At 36.1% G+C, this 25,668-nt stretch overlaps 1 protein-coding gene across 1 annotated transcript; it reads right to left on the bottom strand.

Moving 5' to 3' along the window:
- Positions 1–10,844: 10,844 nt before the first annotated feature.
- On the bottom strand, positions 10,845–19,334 carry LOC113046082 (neuromedin-U receptor 1-like). Its single transcript, XM_026206932.1, has 3 exons — positions 19,241–19,334; positions 15,020–15,902; positions 10,845–11,618 (listed from the first exon to the last, which is right to left on the bottom strand). Exons 2-3 carry the CDS (start codon positions 15,879–15,881, stop codon positions 11,269–11,271), a joined length of 1,212 nt encoding a protein of 403 aa, XP_026062717.1. The 5' UTR covers positions 15,882–15,902; positions 19,241–19,334; the 3' UTR covers positions 10,845–11,268.
- Positions 19,335–25,668: the final 6,334 nt, after the last annotated feature.

Genomic DNA, 25,668 nt, shown 5'->3' on the forward strand with positions numbered 1-25,668 from the left:
GCTTGTTTTACAAACAAGGCCCAGTTTGACGAGGAATTTGCACATCGTTTATTTCTTAAGGATAATGCAATCCCAACGAAAAAGGTTCACGATCGTGTGTTGGAACCACAGGCGGTGAGTAAAACTGCTTCAAATATCTCTGTGTTGTTAACTTAGCTATCGGCGCGTAAGCACATCAAGTAAACAACATGCGATGTTGTCATCAAACTGCACTTTCCACATGTACAGCTTAAAAAAAAAAAAGACGACAAAGTGGAACTTAGTCATTTTCCAAAGCCGCTAAGCAAATATATACAGTTTCAGTACATACCACATAGAGATGTCATTGCTGATGCTGCTCTTGTTAAATTTCAGCCTCTGGATCTGATTCTGGATCATAAATAAACGGCTGAATCTGACTGTTAGCCATGGTTTGTTGTGGATGTTTTTTTCCTCACGGTAATGTCACAGCTTCCACACGCTGTCAACACAAAAGCCTACTGGCGCTCGTGATTCTTTAGCTCCGCCCACACGTCACGTCTCCAGCCGGTCGTGTTTTTCCGGGAAAAATCGGTACAGACTTCTTTCTCTTATGAATATAATAAAACTAAATACTTTTTGGAGTTATGAAGGATGCAGTACTATAGGTACTCAAGATTAACACGATATTTAGTGAAAACGAGCATTTCTCTCCCTTTAAATGCGTTTTCATAGGAACATTCATTAATATAAATACTACAGAGCAACCATATTCTTAAAAACCTGTTTTCAAACACTTTAAGCATGCATGCTTCCTACATTACATATTTAAGTGAAGCAAATGGCTCCTTAAATGTGAGGAGTGTCACATGATCAGCACCCATGCATGCAGCTTTCTGCCCAGATTTCCTCTACATGTGCTAGTGACAAGTTATCAGCTTCTGTGCTTTACACACATCTGTGTGTGAACTCTAGGCAGGAAGTTCATTCGCTTCTTACTTTGATTCCTCTTCTGAAGAGGAAGGAGGCCTGTCGTGCTTCTCTCTGTGTTTGCTGAGCAGTCGGGAGTATTCCTGTACAGAACATGATCAACAAAAGGCAATCATTTTCACACTGAAACAAGTTCGAAAAAATAAACTAATTAGTGCCATCAAATGATTAATCTGATACAAAATACCGTATTTTTCGGACTATAAGTCGCACCTGAGTATAAGTCGCATCAGTCCAAAAATACGTCATGATGAGGAAAAAAAACGTATATAAGTCGCACTGGACTATAAGTCGCATTTATTTAGAACCAAGAACCAAGAGAAAACATTACCGTCTACAACCGCAAGAGGGCGCTCTATGTCTTCAGTGTAGACTACAGGAGCACTGAGCAGCACAGAGCGCCCTCTCGTGGCTGGAGACGATAATGTTTTCTCTTGGTTCATTTCTCTCGGTTCATGTCAAATTAATTTTGATAAATAAGTCGCACCTGACTATGAGTCGCAGGACCAGCCAAACTATGAAAAAAAGTGTGACTTATAGTCCGGAAAATACGGTAAGTTTATTTACATTACATATCTGTCTGTACTGTGTGCATTTACACACACACACACACACACACACAGTATACATTTAGAAAATATTTCCATGCATATATTTCTATTCTTTTCATTTATATTATATATAAATATATTTAATATATAAACGTACATTTTTTCTTAAATGTATATATGCATGGGATGTATTTATATATACACACATAATATATATGCACAGAGCACACACATATACAATGTAAACAAAATCTTTTATTTTGGATGCAGTTAATCACGATGAATCGTTTGATGGCACTAAAATAAATAAATCTTAATTTGCAATGGATAAGTCACACACCCTAATTTCTAAATTTAATTTTCGTGCAACACTGAGTTACAAATCTTACATTGACATTTTGCAAATGTCAATGTTTTTTTTTAAAGAAATAAATACTTTTAAGGATGGATTAAATTGATCAAAAGTGGTATTTATAATATTACAAAAGATTTATATTTCAAATAAATGCTGTACTTTTTAACTTTTGTATTTATCAAAGATCTCTGAGGAAAAAAAGGATCACAGTTTCCTTTAAAATAATAATAGCAACAAAATAAAAAAATAAATCAGTTGAAAGGTAGAATTCTGCCTGAAAAGATCCATCCTGGTCTCCTCTGACCATAAAATCTCATCTGAAAATGTAAAATCTTTCTTTTGGCAAATATATGCTTTCATGTGGACTTGAGTTGTGGCTTCTTCTGCACCATGTTTCTCATGTGCACATGCAACAACTCTAACTTTAACTATAATCTTAACATTTTCTGTGAAGCCGAATAGGTCTGTAAGAAATCAAGCCCTGAGGTTTCTGAGAGTCCATCAGTCTGTTTGGTCTCCTCTGGATCTGCATCTGACACCACTGGACAAATGGCTGAGATCTCTAAGAGAAGTGAGAACACGTGTAAATGTCGAGTGAAGCGTTTGTTCAAAACAGTTCCTACAGATGGCCAAAACAAAACCAGATGCAGAACATTGTCAGACATCAGAATCAGAATCAGAATGAGCTTTATTGCCAGGTGTTTTAACACATACAAGGAATATGTTTTTTGTGACAGAAGCTTCCACAGTGCAAGAGAATGACAGCGACAGAACAAAAACAATGAAAATAAAATAATACTTATATATATATATAAATCCAACAAAACACTGAAAATATTCTAAAAACTGAATTTATTATTATAATGCAGCGGTTGTTAATTTTTTTTAAATGTTAAAACATGCTTAGAGAAAGCGGAAAAGACACTTGGGTTCAATACAAAATTCATGTGAAAATAAAAAGAAGCAAGCATCAAATCCTGACCTCTTCTAAATGGTACAGATTTTTTCCCTTGACCTTTGACCGGGACTCTGCGTTCGTCCTTGGGGCCTGGAAGTGTTTCTGCCTCTTATTCAGCCGGATAATATCATCTGTACAATATATTAATACAATAAATTTGATCAAATCAGATCAAATGATACAGGTCACATCACACAGACTGCTGGGTTGCTCAACTGAAAACAAAGACATTAGTCAATACAAACTAATAAAAAATATTATAATAAATTAACTTTAATTCAAGTGTCCTAAAATTTGCTTTAAATAAATTACACTCAGGAAATGCTGTCAAGATCTTTAAACGCGTGTACCAATCAATAAACTAACCGTTTTATAACTAGATTTACTCATTCTGCAGTTCGCGCTGTGATAGAAATGAAAACGCAAACAACCAGCTTTCATTGAGCGCCCAACGGTCCTGCGCATGCGCCGAATAACGCACTTTGCGCGGAGGCACTTGGGAAATGTAGTTTGATGAAGAAGAAGAAAAACAAGCTGTACACGTCGTAAAATGCAGTGATACTTTAAATATACGATAATTGCTTGTATTTTAATGCTTTATGTCTAGGCTGCAAAAAAACTTAATGTTGTGAAATAGTGTTGCAAATTTAAAATAATTTTCTCTTTCAATATATTTTAAAGTATAATTTAAGCATCAAAGAAACTACGTTTCCAGATGAGATTTTATGGTCAGATGAGACCAGGATGGATCTTTTCAGGCAGAATTCTACCTTTCAAGTTTGGGGTTGTTTAATTATTTCAAAATAAATACAGCCTTGAAACGCATTAAAACGATGATTTAAAAAAATACAATACAATTTAAAATAATTGTTTTAATATATTTTAAATAACTTATTCTTGTAATGTGAAGCTGAATTTTCAGCATCATTACTCCAGTCTTCAGTGTCACGTGATCCTTCAAAAATCATTCTAATATGCTGATTTGATGCTCAAGAAACAGCATCATTAGCCCATCTTCTGTGTGTCTTGATTGTCAGTGTTGAAAACTGTTGTGCTGCCTAATAGACTTAGATTGAACAATGTTCATTTACTTTTAAATTGTATTATATGTAGAGACGTTTAGCATGTGCAGGAAGATGATGCGTCAGCCAGTGTGTTACTAATGGAAATAAATAGAAACATTTGTAAAACTATTCAGAGGCCACTATGCCTTTTAATATAATGCTTATGATTATGTATCTATTTATATATTTTTAGTGCTGTCAAACGTCCAAAATAAATTGCATCCAAAATAAAAGTTTTTGCATTCATAAAATGTCTGTGTACTGTGTATGTTTATTATGTATATATAAATACACACAAAAGCAGTATATATTTTTTAATATAATGAAGTACATGTATGTATTTATATTCATGTAATTTAGATTTTAAAACGGCCGACATAAAAGCCTTTAATGATAAACACAATGTTATAGATTTCAAAATTATATCAATAAACATCAACAGTGTTTCCTACTGGCTAAATCTCACAACGTTCAAATGAAATGACAAAAAATAAAAATACATTCATCAAAAGTGAAAATTCAGGATACATATTTATTAGAATTCTTTGAAGAATAGAAATTTCAAAAGAACAGTATTTATTTAGAATATATATATATATATATATATATATATATATATATATATATATATATATATTATTTCTTATACATTATAAATGCCCTTTACTGTTACTTTTGAGCTACTGAATTAGACCACACCCCTTTCCATAACCAGTGTTTCTGATTGGCCAAGGCTGCAGGGTCACTTAATCAAATCTGTGTGTTACAGGAATGCAAAAGCCTTGATATTCAGGTCCATCTGCTGTCAGGAGAACCTGACAGAAGCTGCCAAGCTTTGTTAAAAACTGGAAGTTTGGAGCAGTTGTCCCTGACTTTAACCTCCTCAGGATCCCTCTCCAGTGGATTGAGTCGGTTAAGAGACTCCTTCCGTCTGACATCCCTTTCATTCAGGTGTGATTTGCTGATCTGAGTCAAGGTTGATGCACATAACGTGGTGCCCTGCTGGGAATCGTCTGGGAAGCTGGAAAATGGAGCCAGGACAATACGAGGCAAAATAACTAAACCTCTGCAAGAATTCCTCACAGAGATTTATCTTGTGGACACTCATCCACACTCTGCCTCTCATACAGTAAAGGTTTGATCAAGGATTGCACAGTAGCTGTACCAGAGATGTGCTTGTTCTGTTTTGATGTAAATTTTTACATGGATTCTGATCTGAAGTATGATCATGTGTGACCCTGGACCACAAAACCAGTCTTAAGTATCAATCATGATAAATTAATATGAGTCGAATAAGGCGAATAAATAAGCTTTCCATAGATGTATGGTTTATTAGGATCGACAATATTTGAAAAATCTGGAATCAGAGGGTGCCAAAAAACAAACAACAACAAAAATCACCTTTGAAGTTGTAAAATGCATATTACTCGCTACTTGAATGCATATTTATGGAACATGATCTTTACGTAATATCCTAATATTGTTGGTATAAAAGAAAAATCTATTATTTTGACCAATACAGTGTATTTTTGGCTTTGCTACAAATATAACCCAGAGACTTAAGATTGCTTTTGTGCTCCAGGGTCATTCATAGGATCTTCAAAAGTACCTTTTTATTAACTGCCACACTCATATACAGTTCACAATAGTAGCCAGAAAATATGGGGAAACAAAATAAAAGAAAGAAAATGGGAGAAAAACTAACTGACACATAAAATCAACATGATACTGAGTTCTGGGCCTCAGATGTTACTCCAGGGATCCCTCGCCAGAACTAACTCAGCCCTAGACAAAAATCACACCCTTTTAACAAACCAGAGCAAACCATTTTATAATTACAGGGGGACTCAAGTCTGTACATCAAACCTAAATGAAAAAAGTATAATATACACACAAATGAACTCTATAAACATTAAATTCCATTCACCATAAAGCAATAATAAAATAAAATGGAAAGAATGCCCTTTATTATGACAATCTTACAATTAACAAACAATTAACAAACCCCTGTGGTACCCAAACTACATTTCCCATAATTCCTAACACAGGAAATAAAGGACATCAGGAAATGCAGCGCTCTTTTAATTACACCTTGGTTCCATGCTGCAGTCATGGATCCCGGTAGAACCACGGGTAAGACTCAATCGTTAAACTAATAAAAGAAAATAACCCATATCTTGTGTAGGTGTTTTTATTCAATCCCTAGCGTAGTAACGAATTATGTCGCTCTTTGATCTTAAATGAGACAACATGTACAACTAACACTAAATATTTGGGTTAGATCTTAGGGAGACAAAATAAATGCATAAAATTTATAAACAAACTATTAATCCCTTAAACAAATCAATTTCTCCCACAAAAGAAAAGGAATTAAATATCTACAACAAAATAAACTAGCCTGATTCATACTGCAAGTGTGGCCTTAGCCATCACATATATTTATTTGACATTAAAATGGTATAATTTAATTGATTTAAATTTCATAATATATATTTAATATTTAATACTACATTTGTTTATAAATGGAATTATTCCCCCCAAATTATAACAATAATAATAAATTAACTGATTAATTGTTTTTGCAGTAAAAACTGTAGATTTGGAATGATAATATCTAATTCTAAAAAAAAGCTACACATATTTAAAAAATAATAATTAATCTTTATTAGAAATAATTTAATAATTATTATTAAAAATAGCAATAGCAACAATATTATTATTTTTGTATTGTTGTTTTATTGAACGAGGAAAACGGGGTTCCCTTCTCTTTTTTTTCTCCTTAGCTGATCATTTGCCTGTTGTAATCTGTGAAGCACATGTTATGTTTTTTTTATTGTTAGCATTCATAAATTCATTATGACTTTAAACCCTGGTTCTACATAAAAGGTGTTTTCCCATCTTTTTCCAAATCTGTGTTTCAGCCAGTAGATTGGGAGGAGGTGCTGTCGTCTCTCCCCATGGATCCACGCCGGACAGTTTGCTGCTTTTGATGTTGTTCATGCAGTGCTACAAATGGGGTTCAAAACAATATTGCTGTATTGACAAAAATGTTTTTTGTGACCCACTGAAGTCCTGCAGGTTTGGAAAAAAAAGTGAGAGATTGACTTTTGATCTTTATTTTACACCATCCACTTTCTTCTAGATGTAGTTCAGAGGTTATAATAGTTGGCGTGTTTTCTCTTGAAGGTCAGTTGTCTGCTCAGCGTGTGGTGAATCAGCTCAAACGAGAGAAGAACGCCAGCAAGTCTTTTACTGAGGAGCTGGTGGTGCGCTGGGAGCTCGCTGACAACTTCTGCTTCTACAAACACAACTACGACAACATTTCAAATGAGCGCTAATCACTCGCAGGCTTAATGCAGCTCTTTTGTGCAGTTTTCAGTTCTAGTAGAAAGTCTTAAATTCATACAGTATAGTCTTTGCACTGGTGCATGCACCGCAAAGAATAAATATATCAGTATTTTTGTCTTGTTTTTTAGTTCAAATGTCTAAACATCCTTAAATCAAGACACATTTACTTGAGATGCAAAATGAAGATTGTTAAAGCCTTATTTTATGAGGAATTGAACAAAATTAAGTTTATGCTTAAATCTATATGAAGTTTGCGAGCTCATTCCAGGCCTTTGTTTAAATTGTAGATCTCTGTGCACAGGTGCGTATGATTGGGCGAAGAAGACATTACAGAATCACGCTAAGGAGTGCAGACACTACTTTTAGAAAAAAAGAGCAGCTGGAGAAGGTCAAGACCCATGACCAGCTGTGGAACGCTGCACAGGTAACTCAACATCTTCACTTCAAACACTTTAATCAAAGTGTAGTTTATATATCATAACATTAAACATCGAAGACATCGAAGTGTGGTTTCATAGTATACTATATATCATCAGTAATAAAAAATGTTGAAGCAGTAAATCCTCATATTAGAATTATTTCTGAAGAATCATGTGACACTAAAAACTGGAGTAATGTTGCTGATAATTCAGCTTTGCATCACAAAAAATTAATTGCATTTTAAAATATATTTCAATAAAAATAGTTCTTTTAAATTTGTGATCATATTTCACAGCATTACAGATTTGACTGCATTTTTGATCAAATAAATGCAGCCCTGGTGAATATAAGAAACTTGTTTCAGAAACTGACCTCTGACTGAACTTTTGTTTGTTTGATTTGATTATATGAATTATTTTATTCTTGCGGGTTGCATGTGGTCCGTCTGTGGCATCCATGACCAGGGCTGGGCGGAGGGGCCCATCTTTGGCAAAACTTGCTAGAAATGCAATGTATAGAAGTTGTATGTTGTCTGCATTTAATTTTTTGTTTTTTTTTATGTACAGTGGTGGAAGAATCAATCACCAAACATATCACATTTTTTAACACTACCTTTTGTTTTATAAACTAATTTATAAAATGATTTCACTAGAGGGCCTCAGTGGACTTCGAGCATGACTTAATGAGGAAAATTATTGAAATGAATATATTAAAATACTTAATTCTTAAATGCTAAAAAAAAAGTCAGTTTTAATAATGGCTGTTATTTTATTAAAGCATTAACTGGTGGAATTAAACAGAGATAAATTAATTGCATATTTCATGGCAGGTTATAAAAATTAGTGCAGTTCTTATGAAGTGTTTTCACACATATTAAAATAATATTTAAAACCGATACAAGTGTGAAAATGACAATTCAACTGATTTTTCTGTTCGTTTTAATGGATATCCAATGCATTTGACTTAAAGATGCATATTTCATTGAAAGTGATCGACATTACGTTAAACTAAAATTATCAGATTTCCAAACATGAAGAAACAAAAAGCATTGAAATAAACGTTATGTATAGGAATACAGATGAATCTATTTATTAATTGAAAAAGCATTTAAAAACAAGAACAAGAGTAACAACAGAAGATATTAAGTATAATAACAAATTATTCAAAGTATATCGTACTTGTTCTCCAGATCTGGCTATTAGGAATATTTACATTACTTAGAATAATGCATAAATATATTTGTTATTTAGCATATTATGCCAGTGACAATGTCTCATGACATAATCAGTGAAATGCAAGCACTTTTTATAATCTTGTATCTGACAGGTGATGTATTGCTCTGCATCGCAGAAGAAGATAAACAGGTGGAGGAGACCATTAAATGAGTTCGACAGATCTGTTCTCATCATTCCAGAGGAACATCACAACATGCAAACATCTGCAGAGTCAACATGACAAGACTATAGCCCTCATCATTCCTTCATATATGATGTGATAGTTCAGAACAGAAGTTGTCTTAAACGCCGTGGATTCATGTGTGTCACTGAACTGCTCACTAGAAGAAGGAACTGCACTTTATAACCACGTAGAACACAACTTATAACAAATATATATCTAATATGATCTCATCACACCATCACAGTGATATGAAATATGGCATCACTACAGTAGATTTTACAGTCTGTGAGAATGATGGGAAACTTGATTGCTTACTGGAAACACTTAAGATTTATAATTACTGTCAAAACTCCGACATTTTATTGGAGGTCGGAGCATCAGTGTTTTTCAGTGGAAACCTCTGTGGCTCCGCTCCACTCACATATGCTGTTCCAGTCCGGTTTTCAGTCTGTGTGTTCGCTGGTGACACGTAAAACTTGATGCTGTGGCTTCTTATGGAACTATTTACATTGGCCGAGAAGAAATATTTACATTTACATTTATTCATTTAGCAGACGCTTTTATCCAAAGCGACTTACAGATGAAGACAGTGGAAGCAATCAAAAACAACAAAAAGAGCAATGATTTATAAGTGCTATAACAAGTCTCAGTTAGGTTAACACAGTACACGTAGCATGGGATTTTAACTAATATAATAGATAAAAAGAAAACAGATAGAATAAAAAATAAATAAAAGAATAGAGAAAGCTAGTTAGACGTCTTTACACATACACACACACACACACACACACAAACACATACAATTGCATAATAAATGAAAAGAAAATAGAATGCAAAAAGATTAGAAAGGTAGTTAGATTTTTTAAAGAATAGAATTAGAATAGTGAGTGTTAAAGTTAGAGAGTCAAATAAAGATGGAAGAGATGTGTTTTAAGCCGATTCTTGAAGATGGCTAAGGACTCAGCTGCTCGGATTGAGTTGGGGAGTTCATTCCACCAGAAGGGAACATTTAATTTAAAAGTCCTTAAAAGTGACTTTGTGCTTCTTTGGGATGGCACAATCAAGCGACGTTCACTTGCAGAACGCAAGCTTCTAGAGGGCACATAAGTCTGACTGTAAACGAATTTAGGTAAATGGGTGCAGAGCCATTAAATATACAAACTAACTGACCATTTTCTTTTAAAGACGCATGTTTGGGCTTGTTTTAGACAGGACAGTAGGAGGAGAGGAGACAAGAACTGTACCAGTTACTTGATATAAATTACTTTTTTAATGTTTTTAATTTTAAAGAAAGGCTTTAGAGGAGCTTGTATCTGATGACATCATTAAGTGTGTTTACGTGCAATGTAAAACATTGATAGTAATCAAAAATGTGTTTTGGATGAGATGTGAAATTATATTGTTTTGTCCTATTTTGATGTCAAAATTTAAAGAAGGTTTTTTTTTGTGCACTCATACTACTGTTAAAATATATAAATAAATTTATATCTGTAAAAGAAAATATACTTTTATTCAGCAAGGATGCATTAAACAAATCAAAAGTGACAGCAAAGTATGTATTGGTACAAAACATTTCTATTGAAAAATGCTGTTCTTTTGAACTGAATCCTGGAAAAAAAATATGAAGGTGCTCAAGAGTTTTCATCACTTATAATAATTAATGTTTCTTGAGCATCAAATCAGCATATTAGAATGATTTCTGAAGGATCACGTGACACTAAAGACTGGAGTCTGGAGTAAAGATGCTAAAAATTCAGGAATTAATAACATTTTAATATATATTTACATGGAGAGCAATTATTTCAGTAAGACTTTATTTTATGGTGTCCTTGTTACACATGTACTTAGTATTATAATAGCAATACATGATGCATAATTACATGCAAGACAAACCCTAAACCTAACCCTGCCCACATAGTAAGTACATGTAGTTAATTAGTACTTAAATGTAGAATTACACTGAAACAAGAACACAATTTTGTCTGATTATATTTTCATTTTACTGTATTCTTAATCAAATAAAAGCAGCCTTGATGAGCATTAGAGATTTCCCTAAAAACATTTACAAACTGTACCGACCCCAAACTTTTGAATGGAGGTGTATGCATTGTGTTCGTATATATCTGTGTGTATATTGGCTATATTAACATGATTACATGAGCACTCATTAATGTAACTGTATACTTTGACGGCGCAACTATGAATGATAGTATTTGAATAAAATAACTACAGAGTGTGTGGGAGCCCACGAGGGTTGAATTTGACGGAAAACGAGACAGAATTAGAGGCAGAAAAAGAGGCAGAAACAACACTCCGTAATGTGACCTTACTCATTGAGAGCTGACGATGGTCTTTTTGACACACCACCTCACGGAACATTTCTCTGAAGCGTGAAGACATGAGGTTATACAGAATGGGGTTGACCACTGAGCTCAAATAGAAGAAGACACCAGAAAGAAGATGCACATACTCAAAGACATTGTGGTTCTCTGCAGTCCATTCATTAATGTAGCTCCACATGACACGATCGATGTGAAACGGAGCCCAGCAGATCCCAAACACAATCACCAATGCACCTGTCCAATACACAGCAAGTGCGTTAGAAATAACATATTAAAGCTGCAGTCGGTAACTTTTGACGCTTTAGCGGTTAATACACAGAACTGCTTGCGTGTTGCGGAAGAACATTGTAGCCGGAGCTACCGCCGGGAGCGGTAAGAAATAACCAATCAGAGCTGCGGTCCGTAACCTTTTTTGTGTTCAAGGTATACAAAATGTATATAATAAGCGAGTACACCATGAATCCATTTTCCAAATTGTGTTTTTAGCCTGTCCTGAATCACTAGGGTGCACCTATAATAAGTGTTTATATTCGGACTATTTTAGATTGCTTTGGGGGTACCGCGGCGGAGTAACCCAGTACCTTTGTGATTCTTCATAGACATAAACAGAGAGAAGTAGATCCGGCTACGATGTTCTTCCGCAAGACGCAAGCAGTTCTGTTTATTAACCGCTAGAGCGTCAAAAGTTACCTACCGCAGCTTTAAAGGAAATGTGTACAATAAATTCAATTCAACACCAACTAACAATAATAAATAAAACAAATGTTATCTTTTAATAATTTTATATATTAATTAGTCGGGTTCAAAGACAAGTGGATCATGTTCATAGATATAGAGATTAACATTTAGGAGACAGAACCTGATACATTCACTAAAAATCACCCAAACACAGGTTATGTATTCACTCTCAGGCCATCCAAGATGTAGATGAGCTTGTTTCTTCATGGAATCAGACCTGGAGAAATTTAGTGTTACATCACTTGCTCACCAACGGATGCTCTGCAGTGAATGGGTGCCGTCAGAATGAGAGTCCAAACAGCTGATAAAAACATCACAATAATCCACAAGTAATCCACAGCACTCCAGTCCATCAATTAACATCCTGTGAAATGTGAAATATGTGTGTTTGTAAGAAATAAATCCATCATTAAGGCATTTTAACTTAAACCATTGCTTCTGGCCAAAATGTAACCTCCAGTGAAAAAGTCCATACCCTGTTGTCTCTTACATTAAAATCCACCAATTTAGGAAGGTTTTGGACTATTTTTGCATATTTCTCTGCTGATTTAGATGAGTAGACTTTTAAGCCACATTATGGACAGCAGACTTTGACGTTTGAAATTAAAACATCTTGATGAAGAATTTACAGTATTTCGTACAAACACACAGGTTTTCACTTCACAAGACATTAATTGAAGAACTGGAGTGGTGTGGATTATTGTGATGTTTTCATCAGCTGTTTGGACTCATTCTGACGGCACCCATTCAATGCAGGGGATCCGTTGATGAACAAATGTAATGCTACATTTCTCCAAATTTGTTTGGATGAGAAGCAAACTCATCTGCATTAGATGGCTTAAGGGTGAGTACATTTTCAGCAAAAAAGTCATTTTGGTGAACTATTCCTTTAATAATCATTGCAAAAATAGGCTATGAAAAGTACAGTTAATTCTGAGAAAAGCTCTAACATCATTTGTTTGCACATGACACTATACGTGTTATCTAATGCAATGACATTCACACATTTTAAGTGTCCAGATACACTTCCAGATCTATTAAACAAACTGTTACTCCTGGCACACATCTGCATACTGACAGTGTTTATGAACTTGAGAATACATGACCAGATCTGAAGTATTTTGTTTGTATCTCAGTATCAAAGTACATGTTGAAATCAGTTGAAGAAGGCCACACAGCGTAGTGCTGACCAGCTATTACAATAAGCCAGATGCAGACAGACGCTATTACTAAATCAGATCTCCTTTGTGTTTATAATAACATGTTATGCGGCTGATAAAGCACAGATTAGTCATTTTCAGGACAGATGTTAAAAGCTCACGCATAAGACAACAATGTGTCATAATGACAAATTTGACTCTTTATTAAAATTAAGAAAAGAATACTTGAATTTTTCAGCTCTGAATAATGGACGTTTGAAGACTGTTATTAATGTTCATCCAAACTGCTCATACTGAATCCTGAGTTGCTAGGTTTTGCGATTTCACAATGTGCATTTCTAAACCTTGGGTTAACATTCTTTTTTAATATTTACAAGATTAATAGCATCGACTAGATAAGTATGACAAGCATGCAATGTTTTGCTTATTCATCTGTGGAAATATTGCAACATAAGTCTACTTCAGATGTTTTAAAGGAATAGTTCACCTAGACATTTAAATGGGTCACAAAATTTAAGAAGCAATTTATTTCTTATGTCATTATGTTGACAAACCTGTTATTATGCATCTTGTCACGCCATACTGATGAACCCAAATTCACAACTATAAAATGTTCCTCAACCCAGTGTTAAAAGTGGCATTAAAGTCAACATGAAGACAAAATGGACCCTTTTTACTTTCTTAATACATATTTGTGATCTTATTATGCAAATTTCTCCAAAATAAAACAATTTCGTCTGACAACACTTTAGATTAGGGAACATTGACTATTCACTCTTAAATAGCATATTACAGTTTATTAGTACGTCTTATTCTGCATTTTTTATTCCCCAACCTTATACCTTAACATAACTACTACAACATCTACCTTACTTCCTATCAATAAGCAAAAAATTATGTCTGTTTATACTTGGAAATATAAAAAGAAAATGGGTTGTGAATGTTGTTTTATGTTGCCTCTGAATGATTAATTCAGCCAATTTTGAAAGTTTGCTAAAAATGTATTCACTCTCAGGCCATTCAAGATGTAGATGAGTTTGTTTCTTCATGAGATCAGATTTGGAGAGATATAGCATACCATCACCTGCTCACCAATGGATGCTCTGCAGTGAATGGGTGCCGTCAGAATGAGAGTCCAAACAGCTGATAAAAACATCACAATAATCCACAAGAAATCCGCAGCACACCAGTCCATCATTAAGTTCTTATTAACTTCAAACTGTTGCCTCTGGCTTAAATATGAGTCAGTTATCCGTAATATTATTATCTCAACTCGTCTGAATCAGGAGAGAAATATGCAAAGATCAACCACCATTTACAAGTGAAAACAGTCCAAACAGTCCAGCTCTATGCACAAATATGTTGGTAGAATTTTTTTTTTGCTGTGAGAGACAACAGGGAATGGATTTTTCCATTTGAAGAAGCTATATTGTGTATTCTTAACTTATATTTCAAACATCCTAATTATTCATTTGTTTCTCATATATAAACAGCTTTTTCACTTCACAAGATGACTGGAGTGGTGTGAATTACTTATGAATTATTGTGATGTTTTTATCAGCTGTTTGGACTCTCATTCTGACGGCACCCATTCACTGCAGGGATTCCACTGCTGAGCAAGCCATGTAATGCTACATTTCTTCACATCTTTTTGAAAGAATAAACAAATTCACCTATATTTTCATTAACTTATTACTAGCAACCAACAGAAGGAGTGGCGGGGGAAACGGCACTCACAGAGCATTTTTGTGACTTGCCGATGACGTGCCCTCTGATTGACCCCATCCTGACTGAGCCCGATCTTTGAATCAAAACAGTCCCGTTCTCGATGCAGCTGCAGGCCGATCAGCACATACAACACAGTGATGGTCAGCATCGGCAGGAGGAAGAAGAGCAGTGCTGTCACCTGCACCAGCAAGTTGTAGATCCACCTATCGTGCACTACTGTACACACCCCCGAATCAGGGAAAGTGAGTCCAAAACGGGGATTTAATGTCTCCACACCATGCAGACTAGTATTGGGCAAGGCACACATCAGCGAGACGGCCCAGAGCAAGAGGATAACGCGCTTGGCATGAGCGTGCGTCGCCATGTGTTTGGCCTGCAGAGGATGCACCACCGCTCTGTAGCGCTCAACGCTCAAGGCGGTCACGTTGAGCACTGATGCAAAGCAGACGGTCTCGAACAGGCAGGTTTTGAAGAAGCAGCCAGTGACACCAAACAGAAAGGGATAGTTGCTCCAGAGTTCATAAAGCTCCAGCGGGAGACCAAGCAGCAGCACGAGGAGGTCAGAAATGGCCAAGCTGAACAGGTAGTAGTTTGTGGTTGTGCGCATCACACGGTGACGGGCGATGACTATACACGTCAGGCTGTTGCCCAGCACGCCGACTACAAAGATGAGCAGGTAGGTGATGCACATGGGCAGGAAGAAGGGTGAACGGCAAGGGCCCAGGTACTTCTCCAGGTAAGCGCTGCGGCTCAGACAGAGGTCTGACTGACTCCATGTTCTGTTGTGACACTCGTCCTCTCTGGTGGAGCACCATGACGCATTCACAGCAGCGTACAGGGAGTCTGGAGACGAGCAGTTGTCCTGGATCATTGAGTCTCACGAGGAAATTACCTGCAGAGGTTACAGCAAAAACAGGCAGGGTCAATAAAAAGCCTGCATTTACGTGACCAAAGATACAGTAGAATTGTCACAATGCTCCCGAGGAGGCAAGGAACGCAGAGACGATGGAGTGTAAAGAGTAACAGTCTTTATTTATCCATACAGGGGTAACAGGGCAGGCAAGAACACATAACGAACACATAGGTTAGAATACACTGAACAAAGGCACCAAGGCACAGACAGCACTTTTAAAACAGAACTAAACGAGGGTAATTAGCAAGACACTCCTGAATCAAATGAATGTAATCAAATAAGGGAGAAACTGGGTCACTGGGAGCACATGGGGACAGAAAACAAAAAAACAGCAACACCAGTCTGATATTACCTCCCCCTCCTGGAAGGCATGTCCTCGTGCCACTTCACTTCCAGAGGGGAGTGGGGGGGGGGCACCGGTTCCATGAACCATGGCGGAGCAGGTAGTTCGGGGTACCATGTTGGGAGGGTCTCTGGGGCTTGGTCTCAGAACTCAGCCTGGCCCATACAGATGGAGATGTAAAGTCCCCCCCAAATTTTTTCTTGGGGACGACTCTGGATTCCCTGTTTGTGCTAGGGCTGGCTCTGGGCTGGGCTCAGAAGCCCACTCCAAGCTGCATTCTGGAACACAAGCCCTCTTTGGGCTGGACATGGAAACAGGAGCCCTCTCTTGGCTAGATACAAAAATAGGAGATGAAGGAGGGCTGGACAGGACCAGTGGAGATAAAGGAGATGAAGGAAAACGAAGGAGAGCTAGATGTCTGGTTGAGCCCTGTGGACAGAGAGGGGTTCCTGCTGAGCTCTGGAGAGCATTCTGGAGCCCTCTTTCGACTCGGGTCAAGGGATAGTTCCAACAGTCTTTTCCTCCTCATTCTCCTCTTTTGGGCTGAAGTGAAGGAGATAGTTGTCATCTTCAAAGGGCTTGGGAGTTAATTGGCCGGTGGAGCAGCCACAGGTTCTGGGCTGAGGACCGGAATGGTTCAGGGAGTTTGAAATGGAGGAACTGAGGTGGATTTCAGCGCAGACCGAACAGATGTTAATCCTGAGTCTTCAACTTTAGCCCCCAGGTCAGCGCTGTTGGAAACCCACTTACGGGCTTGGGGAAATACAGGAGGAGATGGGTGATCAGGAATGTGAAGTGTCCCGTGTTGGGTGAGCTGGAGAGGCGAAGTGTGTTTCAGAGGGGGCTGGAAGAGGATGGTCACATTTTCCTTAGTTTCTTCTACTTCAAAATGTGAACCATTTAAATACGGGATGAGATTAATCAACTCGACCGAAGAGAACTCACACTCAGGAAGACTACAGCTAATCAGTTCCTCATCCAGACCCAAATGAAAACAAGCAAAGAGTGAAGCATCATGCCAGCTCACATCTTTCCAAAGGCCACCCCAGTGTTTTGTCACAATGCTCCTGAGGAGGCGAGGAACGCAGAGACGATGGAGTGTAAAGAGTAACACAGCGATAACACAGAGCAGGCAGAAACACACACAGAGCACAGAGTATAGACTACAACGGACAAAGGAACCAAGGCACAGACAACACTTTAAATACAGAACACAACGAGGGTAATTAACAAGACACAACAAAACAGGAACACCATTCTGACAAAAACCGATACATTGTTTGAAATATTAGGAACATTTGAAGAAAAAAAATTCTAATGTAATTTATTCCTTTGATCAAAGCTGTATTTTCAGCATCATTACTCCAGTCTTCAGTGTCACGTAATCCTTCAGAACGTTTGGGGTAAAATAGAACGGAAAAAAAAGAGAAAGAAATTAATACTTTGATTAATACGTTTGAATATTTATAGTTTTAATAAACGACGTCTTAAAACAAATTAAAATAGTTAACATTTATTTAAAATTAAAAAATTAATTAATAATGCTATTTTAATTTGTATTACTGTTTTTTATTTTAATGAAATTTAACTTCTCTAAAATAAAAAATTCACGGTAACAAAATCCCGAATGGACATATGTACTCATAATTTTTCTATATATTAATATATATAATTAAAATTAATACTAAATGATACTATAATACATACATTTCTAATGATGTAAGTAAAGTGAAGTTTATGTCAGATGTGAACACTGCTCCACCATGAGCCATAGTTTCGGCCGGTGTATATTCTGAACAGTAACATGTAGGTCTCTTGTATACTTTTCAGTTAAACTTAAGAGTAAACAGACCCAAACCCAATTGAATAAACATATTCATTTAAGGTATGAGATGTTTAATATGTGGTGCTCAGCCCTGCTTCTGGAGATCTAACTGCCTGAAGACTTGAGTTCCTGTTCTTACGCACGTTTAGTTTGTTCTGGAGTGGCTACTTAAAGATGGAAATAAACTCCAGAATAGCATGTTTGTTTTTGTGGTTATCATTGAACACAGAACACAGCTGGAAAAGTGTCATCAAAGGCAAATCTTTTTTGCTTTCAAACATTTGAATCAAATGTTCACATTTTTCAGTTCAGATATTCCACATTTTTTTATATTCTAATTTTTATTTCTTTATATTGCAAGAGTACAACTGCGGATTCAAAATAATCATCTATCAATAAATTATAATTAATAAAAACATGCATGCACACAACAATGATTAAATATTAAACATATATAGGCATTTCTAATACCTTAGCATTATCAATAATACGCAATATTAAAACAGACTTAATAAATTATAAATAAACTTAAATACTCCAAATAAAATATCCATAAATAGGAATACATTTTGAACATACTTAGAAAAAAGATATGAAATGGTATTTGTAACACCTTAGCATCACCAATAATAAGCTATTTTAATTTATTTTATAAATAGACTTGACTTAAATGTAATAATAATAAGATAATTTATAATAAAATAAAATGAAATCCCTATGAAGGAATGGACCTGTTACTTATACTTTGTAAATAATATTATATTAATTGACTGCTAATAGATGAGCTAATATAATATTGATACTTAAAGCATTGTAACTGACTGTCTAACTTACACGGCATACAAATGAAACACATTATTTTGTGTTAATTAATATTTGTAATTTTTATGACAATTGTATGACAACAAGCTGCTTATTATCAGAACAAATGCTGTCCAAAGCAGAAATATTAGTAAGATTAGCAACATTTTTATTTAAAATCTAATGCTCAAATGATTTATTTGTTAACAAACTGAGAATCTTCTTTTGCAAAGTTTTTTGAGAGTGCCCTTTTTGCATTATCTTTTTTTTTTTTTTTTGCAATGCATTAATGTATAAAATACATCTCATGTCATTATGTCATCATGGCGAGATGAAAGGAAAACCTACCTGAGTGAAATCAGTTGTTTCCCAGACTGGTGTTGCTGAAGGACTGCTGCTCTCTCCGCTCATCCTCACACATCCCTCCCTCTCCAGCAGATCAGACGTGTGCTGCTCGGCGCTAATCTGACATTACACAGTAAAGTCATGAAGAGAAATGCTCACTTCACATACAAACTCTCTCTACTAACTCTCTGCAGACATCTCCTCTGCCTTAAACGGAGACAGATGACCTTTCAAGTCAGAGTCGTTTCTACGTATGATGACTGGAATTGTCTGTGTGTAATATTTCACTAAAGCATGTGACGTAGCTGTTCACGGGCTTTCATTTATTCTTGCCCTAGTTATGACATGCATGCATATATATATATATTATATTATATAATACATATTTTTAAATATATCAAAGAATATTACATGCATCATTTTAGTTTAGGAAAAAGGTTTAATATACGCATGTTTTACTGTAATGATAGCATCACTGAAACTGGCATGAGACTCTACTAGTTTGTGCAAAACCTGATGATCCATTCATGATGATCCGCGGATGATTCCAGCATGATCCGAAGAAGAAAGGAAATCTATTTTTGTTCAAAGGAGTTCACATGCTCAGTGTAACACATTTGCTTACATTTGATTGGTGATCTAGAAACAGTGTAAAACCTTCATCAGACCATTATTTCCTCTTCATTTCACTTTTCTTTGCTTTCATTTTGTTTCCCCCAAAGAAATCCTAAAATGCTTCTTTTTCCAAGTTTCAAAAAATACTATCCAAACTAAGTGTTTAACATGGTATCAATAATGACTAGTTATAACTTATACACATCAGGCCTGTGTGGTTTGTATTAACCACACTGAATTGAAAATTATATTCTAAAATTAATAAATATATGTATGCATGTATATGTGTGTGTGTGTGTGTATGTATACACACACACATATTCACACACAACATTCACTTCGCACTTAAATATATTATTTCAAAAGACATTTTTCCATATGCTAAAGTGCACGTTGTTTTCATTATGTTGAGGGCATGAAAAAGAAAGTGACCTCATCTGTAGTAATAATCCATGTCACATCACTCAGACTGCGTTAACACAAAATGGAGGACTCTTGTTGTGTTTAATAACCCTAAAAGGAAGCGTGCGCTACGCTGACAGTGTTTTGGAAACCCTCCACCACTTCAGCACAAGCGCAGGAAAACTTTTATTACATGTTGAACACATAGCAAAATGTTCTTCACTGGAAACATCCTCAAATAACACAAAGCAATGTGAAAAAATAAGAATATATGCCTTTTATTATCACTGTATCAACATGGCCAGTGAGAGAAATAGCTAATTTCATGGTAGTTCAGCCAAAAATGAAAATGTAGTAGCATTTTTTTCATCCTCAAGTTGTTTCAAACCTGTATGAGTTTCTTTCATCTTTTGAGCACAAATGAAGCTTTTGGGCTTTTGGGTTACATACTTTCTTTAAAATATATTTTCTGGTTGTAACAACTTGACGGTGAGTAAATGACAGATTTTATTATTTTTTTCTTTTGGGGTGAACTATATCTTTAATAATAAACAGGTATATGTACTAGTAAAGCTGTTGCAATAATTCAGTTCACTTCTTTCATGTTTCAAGCTCTGGCAAATTGGAGCACCTGCAAAATCTTCAGATTAAAGAATAGTTCAGACTTCTAAAAGAAAGCATCTAAAAGAGCATCACAAACACAGCATGTGAAACACTGTGTGGCACAGTTTGTTGTTTATCTGAAGGATGACGTCTGCAGCGAGCTCTGGAGGAAGTTTTTCTCAAGTGCCTGTCTGTTTTGGATCAGTTCTTCACACCCTCAATCCTGACAATCTTTCGAACTGTGATAAGCCAAGGGATCATTCGACAATAATCTATTTCCTCATAATTGGAAAATTATTCAGTGCTGCGTGACAAACGCCATGATATGCATGATTTATTTCAAATGAACCAGTTCAACTCAGATGAGTTTGAATTCTTATGCAAATTAGGTATATTTTCAATTATTATTGTGAAAGAGAATCAAATTGAATGTCTTCTGCATGCCATGGAGCGTGTGTGCTAATGTCTAGACATCAGATTAGTGTTTTGCTATCCATTTAAGAGAGACTGGGGCTAATTATCACCCTTTTAAGGTTTACAGATTTACAGACATGACTAAATATACATGACTATATATGTACAGTATACTGTATGTACACACACACACACACACACACACACACACACACACACACACACACACACACACATTTAATAGAGTAACCAGTATAGGTGTTACCTGCTTTTATTCAGAAATCATAGTCTCATCTTTATGCCTTTATCCATTCATTTTAAAAAATTCAGTGTGAACATAATTTAAACATTTTAATGTTGGGGCAATTAAGTGCAATTAATTACAGAAAAAGTGTGAAACACTATATTTTGTAATTTATCCACAAATTGGCAAACTTCAAAACTAAGAAAGCAATATTGAATCAACTGATGTGACAGCTTGCTCTGAACTGGCATTAATTAAAAGTACATTTATTAAAAATTGTTCAGCCTTTCAGTTATAACATACCTTTATGACATAGCTGATTTTTATCTTAATGTATCCCAGTTTTATTTATTTAAATTTTTTACCCAGCAACTACAGAAAAATATGATGGAAAAGAATTTGAACAAATCTACCAACACACATGTGAGTTTCTTTCTTCTGCTGAACATAAAGTTGCTGGTAGCCGCTTACTTAAAAAAAATAAAATAAAAAAATACCATGAAAGCCAACTGTTTGCTTGCACCATTATTTTAAACATCTCATTCAGACAGTTAGTCCTGCTTGGGTCTTCTTGGATGAGTTCCTGTAAATTAAACAGCACAGCGTGTGTACTACAGCACACTTCAAAATACCAGCAGGCATGCACTGGCTTCCCATTCTTCATTCACCATTCGTTGGATTGTTTATACACAGATTACTCAAACTGCACTTCAAACAGCTGCATCTTCATTCTCCAGCATGCTATACACACACACACACACACACACACACACAGCAGGTCACAAGCATAAGCAGAAACAATACTTTTAAATGAACTGAATCGACTGTTCTCTCTGGATTTCCACTACATTTCCCCTCTAATCTCAACAGATTTTCAGTTGCTAGCGGCTAGCCAGGATTCTGAGGGCAGTAAAGCAGAAAATTGTCCTGCTCAGGATCCCCCAACAGCACTTAGCTCATCCAGAGGACTTTACTGGAACATTGTTTATCACAAGGTTGCGATCCAGTTCTGATGTGTGGAGATTATTGAATTAACCCACTCATTTCCCTGACTGCAGTGAAGGTGCCTTCCTGCTCATCAGTCAGTCAATAATAACAGTGGACTGCAGCAAGGACGAGCAGTTGAAGCATCATCATGTACAGCGGCCTCTTTTATTAAAAATAAACCAAAAATCCACAAACAGACTGGAGAAACTGGAGAATATCAATCAACTAAACACAAATGAGAATGGACAGAGTGAGGGTTATACAAATATACAGCATGGACAGATTACTAAACAAGCAACAGGTGAATAAAAACAATGAAACAGTGTAACCATAGCAACAAACTATCAACACCATGATAATAATAATAATAATATGATATGTTAAAAGTTGAACAGTTAAATGCATTTTACACACTTTTAATAGAAGTGTTGGGGGTAACGCATTACAAGTAATGAGAGTTACGTAATCAGATTACTTTTTTCAAGTATCTAGTAAAGGAATGCATTACTTTTTAAATTTATTTAATTTATTCAAAAAAAGTAATGCCAGCTACTTTGTTTTCACATTTATTGAATGAGAAGTCTCCTGTCCCCATACTGGGAGAAATCAGAAGTACAGAGTCGTTGTGTGCTCTGTGTGAACATGATGTTACTGGTTCTAGGCTAAATTTGAATGTTGATTAATTCATCCCACTCACAAAAACAGATTAAGTATTCATCAAAATGAATTAAAACTGAAAATGACGCAAACCTGCAATAATTAAACGTTAAATAACACAAATGTATGGAGCCCCGCACATATCGTGCAAAAAAAAAAAATTAAAAGAAAATCATATGCACAATTTACTAATTCGTTCAGCCGCAGCAACGACTACAGCAGGACGTCTCTATGTAGTATGTATTTAACCTGTATATATTTGCTTAGCGGTTTTGGAAAATGACTAAGTTCCACTTTATGTCGTCTTTTTTTTTTTTAAGGTGTACATGTGGAAAATGCAATTTGATGCCAACATGTTGTTTACTTGATGTGCTTACGCCGATAGCTAAGTTAACAACATAGAGATATTTGAAGCAGTTTTACTCACCGCCTGCGGTTTCAACACACGATCGTGACCCTTTTTCGTTGGGATTGCATTATCCTTAAAGGGAGTGTGAAATGCTAATTTTCACTCAATATCATGTTAATCTTGAGTACCTATAGAGTAGTACTGCATCCTTCATAACTCCAAAAAGTCTTTAGTTTTATTATATTCATAAGAGAAAGATAGTCTGTACCGATTTTTCCCGGAAAAACACGACCGGCTGGAGGCGTGACGTGTGGGCGGAGCTAAAGAATCACGAGCGTCCAGTAGGCTTTTGCGTTGAGAGCGTTTGGAAGCTGTGACATTACCGTGAGGGGAAAAAAAACCATCATCCAAAACAAACCATGGCTAACAGTCAGATTCAGCCGTTTATTTATGATCCAGAATCAGATCCCGAGGCTGAAACTGAACGAGAGCAACAGCAGCAACGACTCGCTCCGAGCGGGGCTCGAACCAAGGTCTCCGGCATGGGAGGTGGACGCACTAACAAGGAGGCAGAGATATTTTAAGCAGTTTTACTCACCGCATGCGGTTCCAACACACGATCGTGACCCTTTTTCGTTGGGACTGCATCATCCTTAAGAAATAAACGATACGCAAATCCGTCGTCAAACTGGGCCTTGTTTGTAAAACAAGCATCTTCGAAATGCAGGGAACAAACAAAAACACTTGCACAACTCCGTTGATGCTCTGTAAAAATAAACTCCATCCACTGGTCCCTTAATGCTGTTTTCTGTTGGTAATCTGTGCAGGGTTGTCTTGCCCTGGCAACCAAAAACACACTTCTTTTGTGACAATTCGCGACGCTCTTGCTCTGATCAGTGAAGTCTGTTGTGTTCTCAGTGCTGTGCTATACGGGAGCGCGCGCTCTTCTGGCAGACGTGCCCTCAGGACCCATATAAGGAAATTCCGCTCCATCTAACGTCACACAGAGCCATACTCGAAAAAAACTTTCCGAAACTTGTGACAAACCGGAAGGAATATTTTTGGAACAAAAATACTCCTTCAAACGTACAACTTAATTTTTGGAACTTTGTCCATGTTTAGCTTGGGAATCCAACTCTTTAACAGTGTAAAAAACTCAGTATGCATGAAATAGCATTTCACCCCCCCTTTAAGAAATAAATGATATGCTAATCCGGCGTCAAACTGGGCCTTGTTTGTAAAACAAGCATCTTCGAAATGTAGGGAACAAACAAAAACACTTGCACAACTCCGTTGATGCTCTGTAAAAATAAACTCCATCCACTGGTCCCTTAATGCTGTTTTTTTTTTTTGGTAATCTGTGCAGGGTTGTCTTGCCCTGGCAACCAAAAACACACTTCTTTTGTGACAATTTCGCTCTCATTCTGGTCAGTGAATGTCTCGTCTCTGCTCTACGGGAGCGTGCGCTCTTCCGGGAGAAGTGCCCTTAGGACCCATATAAGGAAATTCCGCTCCATCTAACGTCACACAGACCCATACTCGAAAAAACTTTCCAAAACTTGTGACAAACTGGAAGGAGTATTTTTGGAACAAAAATGCTCCTTCAAACGTAAAACCTAATTTTTTAAACTTTGTCCTTGTTTAGCATGGGAATCCAACTCTTTAACAGTGTAAAAAACTCAGTATGCATGAAATAGCATTTCACCCCCCCTTTAAATCAGTAATAGTTTGCAAAATAACAAAGGGCATAATTTGCCTATCTAAAAAAAAATTAATTGTAAATTTAATCGTTCATAAAATATATTATATCCTCTTAAAGCCGAAAAAACAACAACAACACATAATCCTTATGTTGGTGTCTTGATTTAAACACTTAAATAAATAAAAAATATACCCTATAAGACATGATACAACATCCAAAGTCTTCAATCTACATGTTTACCAACAATTTCAAAATATCACTCACAGAAATTATACAAGACTAAAAAATCTCCCATGAGTTTGCAAAATGGAGTTACAAAATAATTGGTGGTAATTTTTGTGGTTTTCTCAGCAAATATGAATAAAGACAGTTAGTTATGTAAATGCTATTGAAACTATTATCCTGTACTCTTGACCCAGTGGAGGGCCTGTGTGTTCTCAAACAGCTGGACAGTCAGA

Source organism: Carassius auratus, chromosome 27 (assembly GCF_003368295.1).
Source record: "Carassius auratus strain Wakin chromosome 27, ASM336829v1, whole genome shotgun sequence".
In the NCBI taxonomy this organism is placed as follows: domain Eukaryota; kingdom Metazoa; phylum Chordata; class Actinopteri; order Cypriniformes; family Cyprinidae; genus Carassius; species Carassius auratus.

Coding starts and splice junctions, on each gene's coding strand:
- LOC113046082 (XM_026206932.1), bottom strand. CDS start 15,881: ATGATCCAGGACAACTGCTCGTCTCCAGACTCCCTGTACGCTGCTGTG. Junction 11,619..15,019: donor GCAAGTCACAAAAATGCTCT/GTGAGTGCCGTT, acceptor TGTATTGGACAG/GTGCATTGGTGATTGTGTTT.